At 39.2% G+C, this 16,211-nt stretch overlaps 1 protein-coding gene across 9 annotated transcripts in view; it reads right to left on the minus strand.

The window, feature by feature from the left end:
* Positions 1-16,211, minus strand: part of LOC135092853 (nuclear hormone receptor HR96-like) — a 211,426-nt gene that overhangs the window by 153,839 nt on the left and 41,376 nt on the right. For 8 of the 9 annotated variants that reach the window (XR_010263092.1, XR_010263093.1, XR_010263094.1 and 5 more), the window contains exons 4-5: positions 7,863-7,924; positions 7,110-7,174 (exon numbers count right to left, since the gene is read on the minus strand). Coding sequence is in view for 5 of the 9 variants with exons in the window: in XM_063991594.1 (XP_063847664.1) it covers positions 7,110-7,174; positions 7,863-7,924 (127 nt within the window). In the remaining 4 variants the exon portion in view is untranslated. Of the gene's footprint in view, positions 1-7,107; positions 7,175-7,862; positions 7,925-16,211 lie in introns of those variants that run through there. The other variant, XR_010263095.1, reaches the window with a different exon arrangement.

Below are 16,211 nucleotides of genomic sequence, written 5' to 3' on the forward strand. Positions count from 1 at the left end.
CATTATCAGAATCTGCCTTGCACATCAACGCAAAGGAACTCCAAAGCCATCAATGAAATGGGCGGCACACGGTCCTCACTGTGTAATGACATTTGCCGTGACCTTTGGGAGAGGTGTACGGTGAATGATACCTGGCTTACCTGCTCTCATGTACCGGGTAAAGTCAATCTCATGGCAGATGCTGCATCTCGGACATTCAATGACAGGCATGCGTGGAAATTGAATGAAGAACTCTTTAGGGCCCTTTCTGAAGTATTTGGGGTTCCGAGCATTGATGTCTTTGCTTCTAGACTGAATGCTCAAGTGACTCGTTTCTGCTCCTGGAAACCTGACCCAGATGCAGAACATTTTGATGCCTTTTCCATCTGCTGGTCGCAGTTTGAACTAATCTACCTTTTCCCACCCTTTGCTCTGATTGCCAGGTGCCTACAGAAAATTTGAGCAGAGTCAGCAAAGGGGTGGATGGTGTTGCCTCTCTGGCTGTCCCAGCCCTGGATGGGGACTCTACTCACTTTGCTGGTCAAGGAACCACAGCTGATTCCAAGGGGGGCACACGTCTTGCATCACCCATCGACGGAGGAGGAACACCCCATTCTCCGACACACCCGACTGATGGCTTGCCTCTTATCCGGCAACATCTGCGAGACGGGAATTTCTCAGGCAGGTACGGACATCATCCTTGCCTCCTGGAGACCTGTGACTGCGAGGCAGTACCAGCCACATGTCAACAGGTGGCTACAGTTTTGTAGTAGCCGGAACATCAATCCCTTTGCTCCCACTGTAACTGATGTTGTGAATTTTCTGTCTGTCACTTTCCACAGAGGTGTTGGTTATACATCAATCAACACTGCCAGGAGTGCACTTTCCTCCCTGGGGATTACTGTGGATGGTTGCAGTGCAGGAAGCCATCCTCTTGTCACCAGGTTCTTAAGGGGAGTTTTTAACTTAAGGCCATCTGTCCCTAGGTATACAAGAACTTGGGATGTTCAGCAAGTGCTACAGCATCTGCGTGCCATGGATCCTTTGTCCTCCCTCTCTTTAAAGGACTTAACACTGAAGCTTGTGATGTAGATGGCATTTACGCAGGCTGCCAGAATACAAACTTTGCACTGTTTGCTGCTGAGGAATATTAGTTTTGGGCAGGATTCTGTTTGTGTTTGGTTAGGGAAAACTATTAAACAGTGCAGGCCAAAGTTCAATGTGCAGTTTGTGACCTTTAAAGCATATTCTACAGGCATTAGATTGTGTGTGTGTGAAACTCTGAAAATGCATACTGCTAGGACAGAGGAGTTCAGAAATTCTGCAAAACAGGAGAATGGGAAGTTACTCCTAGGTTTTATCAAGCCCCACAAGCATGCAACAAGGGACACTGTTTCAAGATGGATTCGAACAGTGCTCTCTCTGTCGGGCATAGACTCCAGCCAGTATTCAGTGGGCAGTGTTCGGCTTGCAGCTGCATCAAAAGCCAAAGCCATGGCTCTAACGACTGGACACATCATGGCAAGGGCTGGGTGGTCCAGGGCTGCCACTTTTGTCAAATTCTATGACAAGGAGATTGTCCCGAGTCACGATCTTTTCCAAGATGCTGTTCTTCAATAGTCTGTTCATTTTGTTTGCATAGGAGATGTTGTCTCTTGTCACCTGGTCCATGGCTATGTAAACTTCTTATTATATTGAAGTTTGGTTACTGCTTGTATCATTTATCCTCTCTGCATGTCTACAGTACAACACCCACATGGCTTCAAAACCTCATGGGGAAGCAACCTCTAGCAGAGGTGTGATTTGCTGACATAAAATTAATGAAGTACATGAGAGTTACCATAGGTCAGTTGAAATGTGCTTCGAATTTTATGAAGCAAATCACCTCTGCTAGAAGGGAGCTTTCACATGCCCGCCTCTCCCATCCTACGCTCTGTAGCGTCTTGTGGCTTACATATTTCTAGCAGTGCAAAATGTTCAGTTACTTTCATGTGGTTGGTCGTACTCTTTAAAGTCTGGTGGCGTGAAGCGGCAAAGCGTATCTCATGTGAAAGCTCCCTTCTAGCAGAGGTGATTTGCTTCATAAAATTCGAAGCACATTTCAACTGACCTACGGTAAGTCTCATGTACTTCATTAATCATTCCACATAACCAAGCATTCCTCATTGTTGTTGTTCACTGACCAGATTTATTTGTTGCCATGACGACTATAATCATTCCACATAACCAAGCAACATAATGTGATTAATAATGTGTTCTTGTGTCTTCTATCTACACACACACACACACACACACACATATATATATATATATATATATATATATATATATATATATATATATATATATATATATATATATATATATATATATATATATATATATATATATATATATATATATATATATATATATATATATATACCAGGCTGGTAATCGCACACAGGGTGGCCTTGACAAAGCACCACACACTCACATACACACATCATTCACATTCTTACCCCCATCAGCCCCTGGTGGAAAGGAACAATCTCATGGACCACCATACTACACCCCAGGAGCTTAGGCATAATACAGGTGGCCGCAACAAAGCCCAACAGCATACACTGGTTTACCCCTTCCCTTTTATAATGAGACTCTTGCATACTTCAATACGTACAGAGGAGCATAACCAAAAACAGATACACCAATGCTCATGCACATCAAAGTGAGCCTCAATGGAAAAAAGGTAATAAAAATGTCCTGGACCAAGATGTCCAAATGAATAAATGATATGAAAGTGAAAGAATGATGTTGACATTCCTTGACAGATGTTTTTTTACTATTTACAATCGTCAACCACAGTGAGCAGTACATCCCTGGTTGCAGTACACAGGATTTTAGTCAAGCTCATTTCCTTTTGAATCCACATCTACTACTCTTATTCAACTCAAAATCATGAATATAGAGATTTTGGTGAAACTTAGGCATATCAAAAGCTTTTGATAGAGTCTAGGACAACACTTTGACTTCCACACTACCCTCCTATGGCTTCTATCCTTCTCTCTGTAACTTCATCTCAAGTTTCCTTTCTGACCATTCTATTGCTGATGTAGTACACAGTCACTGTTCTAAATCTATTAACAGAGGTGTTCCTCAGGGTTCTGTCCTGTCACCCACTTTCTTCATATTACAGTAATCCCTCAACTATCGCAGGTGTTACATTTCCATAGTAGGTGAAAATCCATGAAGTAGAAACAATACTGTACTGTATATATTTTTTTATTTTTATAATTTTTATTTATTTATTTTATTATCTTTATATATTTATGCTTTTATGAACTCTCCCAACACTCTTATAAACATTTTCTACTCTTAAAAATTTTTAAAACTCAAACTCATTTTTGAACACATCCTTGCGTATTAGAAAATACAAATTTGGTACACTTACCTGTGAAGATACTACCACTTGATTGATGATGATGATGATTAACTGTGCAGTACTGAACAATGTAGGTGATAACAATGTATAGGAGAAGATTACAGCCAACAGCCTGACAAACGGAGGTGGTGCGAGGCATGGGTTTGTTTATGTTTAGGAAAACTAATTGTACAACACATTGCCTATCCATATTTTACACCATCTTCGTCCATCCATCCTTTTCATGAAAATATACAACAGCACCTGGTGAGAATTTTATTTTTAGGTTTAGTTTTGCACTTGAAGATGAAAAAGGTATTTTATTCATTGTAATGGTATATCACCATCTCAGTTTTCTGGTGCTCACTGACCTAAACTTCACCACAGATGGTTTGGTAGTTTGGGGTGTCATCTTATACCACCATTATCAGCTAAAGTCATTAAAGTCAAACCAAAATTTGGAGACGTCCTATCTAAAAGTTGTCTTATTTTTCAAAATACTCAGAAGTCCGCAATATAGATTTACATATATTAGCCAGAAAAATCTGCAATGTACTGAGGGCACAATAGGTGAACCCGCAATAGTCAAGGGATAATTACTGTATTCATCAATGATCTTATAAACCAAACTTCTTGTCCTGTCCATTCCTACATTCCTTTTCCATGTCTTTTCAATGACATCCAACCCTTCAGGAAGTAAACAGTTCGCAGAGGTAAGCCACAGAATGCCTTACTTCTGTTCTTTTTAAATTTTCTGATTGGGACAGAGCAAACTTAGTATTGTTTAATACCTCAAAAACTCAATTCCTCCATTTATCAATTCGACACAACCTTCCAGACAACTATCCCCTCTTCTTCAGTGAAACTCAACTGACCTCCTCTTCTACACTGAACATCCTCAGGCTGTCCTTTACTTATAATCTAAACTGGAAACTTCACATCTCATCTCTAGCTAAAACAGCTTCTAGGAAGTTAGGCATTTTGCGTCATCTCCACCAGTTTTTCTCATCCCCCCAGCTTCTAACACTGTAAAGGGGCCTTATCCATCCATGTATGGAGGATGCTTCACATATATGGGGAATGGAGAGTTCCACTCATACTGCTCTTTAAGATGAGATGGAATCAAAAACTTTTCATCCTATCAACTCCTCTCCTCTAACTGACTGTCTTCAGCCTCTTTTTCATTGCCACAATGTTGCATCTCTTGCAATCTTCTACCACTATTTTCATGCCAACTGCTCTTCTGATCTTGCTAACTGCCTGCCTCCCCTCCTCCCATGGCCTTGCTGCACAAGACTTTCTTTCTCTCACCCCTATTCTGTCCACCTCTCTAATGCAAGAGTTAACCATTATTCTCAATCATTTATCCCTTTCTCTAGTAAACTCTGGAACTCCCTGCCTGCTTCTTTATTTCCACCTCCCTATGACTTAAACTCTTTCAAGAGAGAGGTTTCACGACACATATCTTGTAATTTTTGACTAATGCTTTTGACTTTGAATGGAGACCAGTACCTCAGTGGATTTTTTTTTTTTTTATTTTGTTGCCCTTGGCCAATGCCCCTCCTACATAAAAAAAAAAGTGCAATGGTGTCTTGTAAGTTGTCTTTACTATTTACAATTCCCAACCATTATGAGCATGTACAGAGGATCCTCAAGTTGTGTTGAGGTACCCTCAGTGTAAGTATAGCACTGTACTTTTTTCTTTCAATTTTGAAAAAATCAGCAAAGGGAAATGTGCGAAACTATGAAATGGCTTAAGTTGAGACCGCCATACACAGGATTTAACCCCGAATCAACATCTAGTACCCACTCAGAACTACCCATTACACCAATTCAAGTATTCAGTATATAATAACAAAATTTTATTATTTCTGATTTTTTATATATTAGCACTGTAATAAGATTTAATAAGATTTTTTTAAAGTTTCTTAATATTTTTTGTGCTCTTATCTATTTTATTAGTGTTTTTAGTATTTCCATTGGTTTTAGTTATATTAGATGATAATTCTTGTAAATTAGAGACGTCGCAGTGAGGCTGGTAGATACCTATCAGCGCCAGCATTTTTAATTGTCTCCGATTTCCTGGGGCAAAGGGGTGTCTTAGCTAAATTTGAAATCGATGTGCAGGAAAAGTACAGCATGAATTGCTGCACAAGTGTATCTAAAATTAAAAACATAACCCTTAATATTAATATTCATACTTACTGGTGTATGATAAGGCTTTGTTAATTGAATTATAAGATAAAACTAAAAATAGGTAATGATTTTTTTTTTAAGTAAGTATGAACAGTAAAAATAAAAGGATGTTGATTTCGGCTTGTGCATTTTATCTGGGAATGTTGAAAAATATCAGATATCACTGACACGTCCTGTATATGAAAGTAATCAGTGAAATAAAAAAAGAACAGCACCGCTGGCGGACGTACGACGTACTTATCTTGATCATGATTCTTCAGTTAAAGAAAGCGCCGCGCGCCGTTAGGAAGGAGTGTAAAGTATAAACAATAGCCTCTCAGTTCTGCCGATACCAAGGCCTTTACTTTGCTTTACTATATCCAGAATAGGGTATAGCTCGTTCTTTCAGGAATTTTCTTAATTCCGCTGTAGTCCATGATTGTGGCGGTGATGTATCCATTGTGCAGGGTAGTCGAGTAAGCGTGGTCCTGTGTTTTGGTTTGCTCGCTGCCCAAGTACCCGAGGATAGTGATCGTACCGCAAAAATAAAGTCTCTGATACAAAATTATATTTTCTTTACATTAAATGGATTTGCCTGTTGTTTAGTACATGAAAATGCAAGTATATATTAGTATACTTCCATTGAAGTCAGTAGAAAATTACAGATTGCCTGCCTTGATACACTTATAGGCTCTTTTAAGAATATCATCTGAAATTATGAATAGAGGCTCAAACAATGTCATGTGCTGTCAGTTATCACGAAATTAATTGACTTAAAATTCAGACGCATTACTGTGCAACGATACACCTTTGTAAGCTTGTAAAACCTTGCCCCAAAAAGTATTTATTTTCCGGCGAGAATTAAAAATTCTGGCGCTATCTGGTATCAAAACGCTCACTGCGACGTCTCTAATTGAGGCAGCATGTTTTAATTATGTTTACTGACTGTATGAATAAGTGATGAATAAAACTTTAATTATTATTATTTATGATCATTATTACTTATTCAACTCAAAAAATTACAAATACTCAATGAGCTTCTAATTTTGCAGGCAACAGCCAACCATGAGGAACTACTTTACCAGCAGCAGTAGGAAAAGGAGCAAAAAAGCTCATATTAATAGATAGGAAAAAGAAAGTAGAACATTGGTTAGTCCAGAGAAAAAGGTATTGCAAGAACTACCCATACTGGTATTGAGGAGGAGGAGCAGGAGGAGGAGGAGGAGGAAGAGGGAGAGGGAGAGGAAGAGGGAGAGGAGGAGGAGGAGGAGGAGGAGGAGGAGGAGGAGGAGGAGGAGGAGGAGGAGGAGGAAAAGAATTAGGAATAAAAGGAAGATGATGATTATGATGATGATGAGGAGGAGGAAGAGGAAGAGGAGGAAAAGAATGAGGAGTAAAAGGATGATGATGATGATGATGATGATGATGATGATGTGGAGGAGGAGGAGGAGGAGGAGGAGGAGGAGGAGGAGGAGGAGGAGGAGGAGGAGGAGGAGGAGGGGGAGGGGGAGAAGGAGGAGGAGGAGGAGGAGGGGGAGGAACATTTTCTACTCACCTCCTTCTCTTAGCTTAGTAAGGCTGCCCAGAGGAGAACTGGAAGAGTATTCTGTCTGGTATTCCCTGGAAAATTTAAAATGCATCATAAAATCAACCAAGATAATTAGGAAACTGTTTAGATCCACACAAAACATTATTTGGCAACTGAGTTATATGAAATTGAGAGCATTCAAGATAACAAAGGAGAGTATAAGCTCAAGTTATTTGCACACCAAAGATTAGAAGCTACAATAAGAAGTAGAAACAAAGGTGGTAAAAGTAAGAAGGCAGAAATAATAAAGGGATGAATGTTGGATATATAAAAGTGAAGATGTGAAACAAAACAGAGACATGTAAGAAATAATGATGATGATGGAATATAATCTGGCATTTTGGATAATCTCTTTGCCCCTTTCTTTTTGTGAATGGCATCTCTGGTCATTTTTTGCATTTTTTATTTTATTTATTTATTTTATTTTTTTTCACAGCCCTATGCCACTGCCCCTCTTACATAAAAAAATTAAAACAAGTCTTTCACACAAGCACTCTTCTGACTTGATGTTGCTTTAACCTTATCATTGCTATTTAAGACATGTTTTCTTAATCACTAACCCCTCAGCCATTCCTAACCATTAGACATTTGAAAATCTATTTTCTTACTCTGTTTCTCTTCATGGTAGGTGCCTGTCAAGATCATGATGTACAGTGATTTTAATGTTGTGACTCATTACACATTACAGTGAAAATGTTAAAACTGTCAATCAATAAATACCTGATGACAGGATGCAGCTGAGTGTGGTGGTCAGTGTCTGCTTCAATCTCAGTCCTTGCCACCTGTTAAACACAAAATTAGTCAGTACAACAGTGATAAGTGACAAAATACTATTGTGAAAGCTATACCTTGTATAAGCTTGAATTATGAAAATTCAAATGTTTCATCTTTATATATATATATATATATATATATATATATATATATATATATATATATATATATATATATATATATATATATATATATATATATATCCTGTCAAACATTTTTTTTTTCATGGATTTCTTATACCAGGTTCAACTCTTCTCAATAGCACAAAACAAATAACAGCAATTACATAAAAACTACTAAAAATTATGCAAGCCTCTACTAATATAAGAGTATAATCAACCTATCTATATACTAGGCCAGCAATCCCATATCATCATAAACACACACATACACACATCATTTATGCTCTTAGTCCCATAGGCCCCTCAAAGAAAGGGACTGTCCTGTGGACCACCATGCTACACCCTTGCATGTAACTGGAGAATATGAAGATAAAGAAATGAGAGGCAGGTGAGGAATCTAATATAAACTCAAGGGAAAGCACCACAGCATGAAGTTTGTTTAGTCTGTGTATTGTGCATTATGCAAAAAGACCTATGCTCATGTTGTCCCATCTCCATATCTTTTAATATCCAATTTAGCCTTGAATCATGTATACTTTTTTGCATTTACTATCTCCTTATCCAAACAGTTCCATACGTCTATACTTCTATAAGGAAAACGATACTTTTTAATGTCCCTTCTACAAGTGCTCTTCTTCAGCTTGTTTCCATCTCCTCTAGTATCTTGTGTATCCCAAAGGAGGAGGTAGTAGACACCTTCCAAAACGATAATTACTCCCAGTGATATCTAAAGCAATGGATCAAGGAGTGCTGAGAACTTATCAATAAACCCAGCTCTGACTGAACGTTTCCCTTTGTGTCTCACAACACAAGGGGGCAGTCACAGCCTGCCCTCTAAACACAACTCACTTCCTTCACACAAAACTACATGCACCTAATTACACAAAGAGACCCTTCACTCAAAATTCAAAATCAATATGGTGTCTTGACACCCCCCTCAACATTTTTTTCATTAACTTCTGCAACATTCGCAGTCTTAGATCTAATTTTCAATCTGTAGAACACCACCTCTCCTCTATTAAGCCTCAACTTCTTTTCCTCAGTGAAAACACAGGTGCCTGAGGTAAATAAAAGTAGCCCCTTTTCTGTTCCTTGCTACTTTCTTTATCCTCATTTCTGATCCAATGCTGGATGTTGCATCTTTGTACACAACTTAAACTGCTCTCATACCCACACTATTGAATCTTCTGAGTTTTCCACCATCTGGCTACAACTACAGAGTCACTCTCAAACTAAATTCATCAATGCTGTATACCTCTCACCTAACTACTCTGACTATAAGAAATTCTTAGATTACTTAACTTCCTAAGTGGAGCACATTCTAACTTTCTTCCCTTTTGCAGAGATCTCTTTTGTGGAGGCTTGAAAGTTCACCAATAGCTTTGGCTTTTGTCTCCCCTCACTGACCATTCTGGTGAACTAGCCTTTGAGTTTGTTATCCTCCACGACCTAGAGCAACTGGTGTAACACCCTACTTATATTCCTGATTGTTTTGGAGATAAGCCCAAAATTCTTGACCTTTTCCTAACCTCTAACCCTTCTGCTTAATGTGTTACCTTATCTTCTTTGTTGCCCTCCTCCAGTCACAGTCTCATCTCTGCATCTTGTCCTATTGCTCCAATCCCTCCTCAGGATCCCCTAAAGCAAAGGTGCCTCTGACGTTTTGCCCCTGCTAATTGGGGAAACCTGAGAAGGTATTAAGCTCATTTTCTTTGGAATGACTACTTCTTCCATGTCGGAGAACCATCTCTATGCGCTGAGCGCATAACAGAGGTGATAATGTCTGGCATGGTGGCATACATTCCTCACCCTTTCTCTTGACCTAAACCTTCAAAACCTTGGTTTAACACAGCCTGCACTCGTACTATATATGATTGAGAGGCAGCCAACAAAGGGTACCGAGTCTCACATCACCTGAATCTCATGTGCTTTATATTTCTGCCTGAAATCATGCTAAGTCTGTTCTAAAACTAGCCAAAAAACTCCTTCATCAATAGAAACTGTCAAAATTTTTCAAGATGTAACTCCCCTCATGACTTCTGGCACCTAGCCAAAAACATCTCCAATAATTTTGCTTCTTCATTTTCCCCTCCTTTATTTCAACTTGATGACACCACTGCCATCTCATCTATTTCTAAAGCTGAACTCTTCGCTCAAGCCTTTGCTAAAAACTCTACCTTGGGTGATTCAGGGCTTGTTCCTCCCTCTCCAACACCCTTTGGTTACTTCATACTACTTATTAAAATCCTTTGCAATGATGTTTTCCATGCCCTCGCTGGCCTAAACCCTTGGAAGGCTTATGGACCTGATGTGCTCTCTCCTATTGTTCTCTGAAACTGTGCCTCTGTGCTTGCACCTTGCCTAGTCAAACTCTTTCAACACTGTCTATCAACATCTACCTTTCCTTCTTGTTGAAAGTTTGTCTACATTCAGCCTGTTCCTAAGAAGGGTGACCATTCTAATTCCTCAAATTACCATCCTATTGCTTTAATTTCCTGTCTATCTAAAGTTTTTAATCTATCCTCACAGAAAGTTTCTTAAACATTTATCACTTCACAACCTTCTATCTGATCACCAGTAGGGGTTCAGCTAAGGACACTCTACTAGTGATCTTTCCTTACTAAGTCTTTGTCATCCTCTTTTAGAGATTTGGTAAAATTTTTGCTGTTGCTTTGGACATATCAAAAGCTTTTGATAGAGTCTGGCACAAAGGTTTGATTTCCAAACTACCCTCCTATGGTTTCTATCCTTCTCTCTGTAACTTCATTTCAAATTTCCTTTCTGACCATTCTATTGCTGCTGTGGTAGATAGTCACCTTTCTTCTCCTAAATCTACTAACAGTGGTGTTCCTCAAGGTTCTGTCCTGTTACCCCACTCTCTTCATATTATTCATCAATGATCTAAACCAAGCTTCTTGTCCTATCCACTCCTATGTTGATGATACCACCCTGTACTTTTCACATCTTTTCATAGACATCCAACCCTTCAGGAAGTAGGAGAACAGAGAACATCATCTGAATCTCATGTGCTTTATATTTCTGCCCAGAATCATGCCTTGTCTGTTTTCCACTGTTTGCTGCAACTACCTCTTCCTTCAAATTATTCCAGATTTCAAGAGTTCCATAAAGGGAGCAGCATTTCTTGATGTCACTAGAACATCCACTTCTCTTTATTTTCTTCCCATGCTCCCCAATCTGTCTCTCTCCCTCCTATATCTGTGGCACCAAGTCATTTCTGTCTCTTCTTTTTATATTGTTTACTAATTTGTATATTGTTATCACATGTGTGTGTGTGTGTGTGTGTGTGTGTGTGTGTGTGTGTGTGTGTGTGTGAGAGAGAGAGAGAATAATTAATATTGATTACAACCTTTGATTATTATTAATTGCTCTCTCTCTCTCTCTCTCTCTCTCTCTCTCTCTCTCTCTCTCTCTCTCTCTCTCTCTCTCTCTCTCTCTCTCTGTATGTGTGTGTGTGTGTGTGTGCATTTGTGTGCATGTGCTTAGTCAACTTAACTGTCATAGGGAGTGTATGTATTCATGGAGAGAGAGAGAGAGAGAGAGAGAGAGAGAGAGAGAGAGAGAGAGAGAGAGAGAGAGAGAGAGAGAGAGAGAGAGAGAGAGAGAGAGAGAGAGAGAGAGAGAGAGAGAGAGAGAGAAAGTCATTCTTGCTTACAATAGTGGTGTGGGATGAGTGAGGTGACAAACTCACATGGGGGGTGGTATGGCTGATGCTGAAGATTTGTAAGTGCACCAAAACAATTCTGATAAAATGAGCATTACTGTGAATATACAAAAAGTTTTCAGTCTGTTTGATTAAGCTTTTTCGGGGAAGAGAATTGTTTAATCAAATTTCTACTGTACAACACAAGAGATAAATAAACACAGCAAATTTTGTTAAATCAAGTCTTTACTGTATGATAAAAAGGGACAAATGAAACAAGAAGCAGTGTAGCAACTTGTATAACTAAGAGGCAGCAGTGTGGATGTAAAATATGAGATTTTACTTGGCAAGTGAGTGCTGTGGATGTGGATGAATGCACCATGTATGCTAGATTATGTGAATGATGCATACAGCTGTAGGCATATTGGTGGCACAAGGATAGCTGACAGAGGCAAGCTGGCAGCAACAAACTGGGTACTTTAGGGTGGGAATGGGAATAAAAAATAGGACTATTGACCATTGACTATTGATGGAGGAGGCAGTAGGCACCTGCCAAAACAATAATTACTCCCAGTGAGATCTAAATCACTGGATCAAGGGGTGCTGTGAAATTATCATTAAACTCTGCTGTGACCTCACTGAACATTTCCCTTTGTGTCTCACAACACAAGGGGGCAGTCACAGCCTGCCCTCTAAAAACAACTCTCTTCCTCCATACAAAATTACAAGTACCTAATAACACATACACCCTTCACTCAAAAATTCAAAATTACCATGGCGACTCCTTCACCAACCTCAGAGTCCCTTTCTGGGTAGGGGACCACAAATGTCCCCAGGTCAAAATACCCTTCTGACAATGACCCTAAGTGTCTTGACACCCCCCCTCAACTTTTTCTTCATTAACTTCTGCAACATTCGCAGTCTATGATCTAATTTTCAATTTGTAGAACACTACCTCTCCTTTTCTAAACCTCATCTTCTTTTCCTCACTGTAACTCAGGTGTCTGAGGCAACGGACAATAACCACTTTTCTGTTCCCTGCTACTTTACCTATCCTGATTTTCAATCCAAAGCTGGACGTAGCATTTATGTGCACAATGACTTAACCTTCTCTCATACCCATGCTCTTGAATCTTTTGAGTTTTCCACCATCTGGCTACAACTACAGAATCACTCAAACTAAATTTATCTATGCTGTATACCTCTCACCTAACTTCTCTGACTATAAGAAATTCTTTGACTACTTAACTTCCAAAGTGGAGCACATTCTGACTCTTCCCTTTTGCTGAGATCTCCATTCTTGGATACTTCAATGTTCACCACCAGCTTTGGCTTTCCTCTCCCTTCACTGGCCATCCTGGTGAACAAGCCTTCAACTTTGCTATCCTCCATAACCTAGAGCAATTGGTGCAACACCCTACTCATATTCCTGACTGTCTTGGAGATATGCCCAACATTCTTGATCTTTTCCTGACCTCTAATCTTTCTACTTATGCTGTCACACTCTCTTCTCTGTTGGGCTCCTCCAATCACAATCTCATATCCGTATCTTGTCCTATCACTCCAATCCCTCCTCAGGATCCCCCTAAGCGAAGGTGCCTCTGGCATTTTGCCTCTGCTAGTTGGGAGACCTGAGGAGGTATTTTGCTGACTTTCCTTGGAATGACTACTGCTTCCATGTCAGAGACCCATCTTTATGTGCCAAGCACATAACAGAGGTGATAGTGTTTGGCATGGAGATGTACATTCCTCACTCATTTTCTCGACCTAAACCTTCCAAACCTTGGTTTAACACAGCTTGTTCTCGTGCTATACATGATAGAGAGGTGGCCCATAAAAGGTACTTAAGCCTTCCATCACCAGAATCTCATGCACTTTATATTTCTGCCCGGAACCATGCCAAGTCTAATCTCCAACTAGCCAAAAAACTCCTTCATTAATAGAGTGTCAAAATCTCTCAAGATCTAACTCCCCTCATAACTTCTGGCATCTAGCCAAAAATATCTCCAATAAATCTGCTTCTTCTTCTTTCCCTCATTTATTTCAACCAGATGGCACCACTGCTACCACATCTATCTCTAAAGCTAAACTCTTTCCTCAAACCTTTGCTAAAAATTCTACCTTGGATGATTCAGGGCTTGTTCCTCCCTCTCCTCCACCCTCTGACTATTTCATGCTACCTATCACAATTCTTTACAATGATGTTTTCCATGCCCTCGCTGGCCTAAATCCTTGCAAGGCTTATGGACCTGATGGGGTCCATCCTATTGTTCTCCAAAACTGTGCCTCCAGGCATCCACTTACCTAGTCAAACTCTTTCAACTCTGTCTATTAACATCTACTTTTCCTTCTTCCTGGAACTCTGCCTACATTCAGCCTGTTCCTAATAAGGGTGACCATTCTAATATCTCAAATTACCATCTTATTGTTTTAATTTCCTACCTATCTAAAGTTTTTAAATCTATCCTCAACAGGAAGATTCTTAAACATCTATCAATCAATCTATCTATCTGATTGCCAGTATGGTTCCATCAAGGCCATTCTACTGGTAATCTGGCTTTCCTTACTGAGTCTTGGTCATCCTCTTTTGGAAATTTTGCAGAAACTTTTGCTGTTGCTTTTGACAGAGTCTGGCACAAAGCTTTGATTTCCAAACTACCCTCCTACAGCTTCTATCCTTCTCTCTGTAACTTCTTCTCAAGTTTCCTTTCTGACCATTCTATTGCTGCTGTTGTAGACGGTCACTGTTCCTCAGGGTTCAGGCCGGTCACCCACTCTCTTCTTATTATTCATCAATGACCTTCTAAACTAAACTTCTTGTCCTATCAACTACATTGATGATATCACCCTGCACTTTTCCACATCTTTTCCTAGATGTCCAACCCTTCAGGAAGTAAACATTTCATGCAGGGAAGCCACAGAACACCTGACTCCTGATCTTTCTAAAATTTCTCTTTGGGGCAGAGCAAACTTGGTATTGTTCAATGCCTCAAAAATTTAATTCCTCCATCTATCAACTTGACACAACTTTCCAGACAACTATCCCCTCTTCTTCATTGACACTCAACTGTCCCCCTCTTCTACACTGAACATCCTTGGTCTGTCCTTTACTTGTAATTTAAACTGAAAACTTCACATCTTATCTCTAGTTAAAACAGCTTCTATTAAGTTAGGCGTTCTGAGATGTCTCCACCATTTTTTCTCACCCCACCTACTGCTAACTCTGTACAGGGGCTTTATCCGTCCATTTATAGAGTATGCTTCACTATCTGGGGGGGTTCCACTCATACCGCTCTTCTAGACAGGGTAGAATCAAAAGCTTTTCTTCTCATCAACTCCTCTCCTCTAACTGAATGTCTTCAGCCTCTCTCTCATCCCCACCATGTTGCATCTCTAGCTGTCTTCTACAGCTATTTTTCATGGTAACTGCTCTTCTGATCTTGCTAACTGCATGCCTCCCCTCCTCCCTCGACCTCACTGCACAAGACTTTCTCCTTTCTTTCACCCCTATTCTGTCCACCTCTGTAACGCAAGAGTTAACCAGTATTCTCAATCATTCATCCCTTTCTCTGGTAAACTCTGGAACTCCCTGCCTGCTTCTGTCTGTATTTCCACCTTCCTATGACTTGAATTCCTTCAAGAGGGAGATTTCAAGACACTTATCCTTCAGTTTTTGTTAATATTTAGATCCAAAAATTATTAATAGACAGTGTTAGAATCCAGGAATATGTGGGACCATTAGCAAAAATGTTCAAGAATAATTTGTGAATGTAGAAAATGATAAACTATTAGGAATATTGCAAAATTATGACTTATAGTTAGGTGGAGGACTAGTTCCTAGGATATACAGTGGCCCTATATAAAACAAGCCAGGCCTTGGAGGCGTCAGACGCTGACTGAGGCCTTGCTGACAGGTATGTTTGTCGCACTGTTCAGAAAATCTTATTGTTAAAGACTTTGGACATATGAGAATACTCATTGGTGCCTAAATATATATATATCAATTACATGTGATGTTCAGATGAAAATAACCATTTTGTGCATATATATATATATATATATATATATATATATATATATATATATATATATATATATATATATATATATATATATATATATACATATACAATTACTTGAGACACTCAGGCCTTGTCGACATGTACAAGTGAGTAAAATGTAAATTTTCTGGCAAATCAGCTTAGCTTTCTTAGTTTTTAGAGGAAAGGGAACCAAAATTTCAAAAAATGTAATATCTAGGGTTTTTTTTTTGTACTAGAAAGATGTAAATCCACTTTAAAATTACTTTGCTTAGGTTTTTAGTGGGTAGGATGTGAACTTCTAGGGTGAATAATTTTTTTTTAATACAATAGTAATACACCAGTGTTACATATGTATGTGATGTAACACCTACACAACCAAGGATGTCTTTATAGAAATTTGAGATAACTCCCTTTGGCACATGGAAATTAGTTAGTTTTAACTTATTCAAAATTTATATCAAGAACTGAT

Source organism: Scylla paramamosain, chromosome 41 (genome assembly GCF_035594125.1).
Source record: "Scylla paramamosain isolate STU-SP2022 chromosome 41, ASM3559412v1, whole genome shotgun sequence".
Classification (NCBI taxonomy): Eukaryota; Metazoa; Arthropoda; class Malacostraca; order Decapoda; family Portunidae; genus Scylla; species Scylla paramamosain.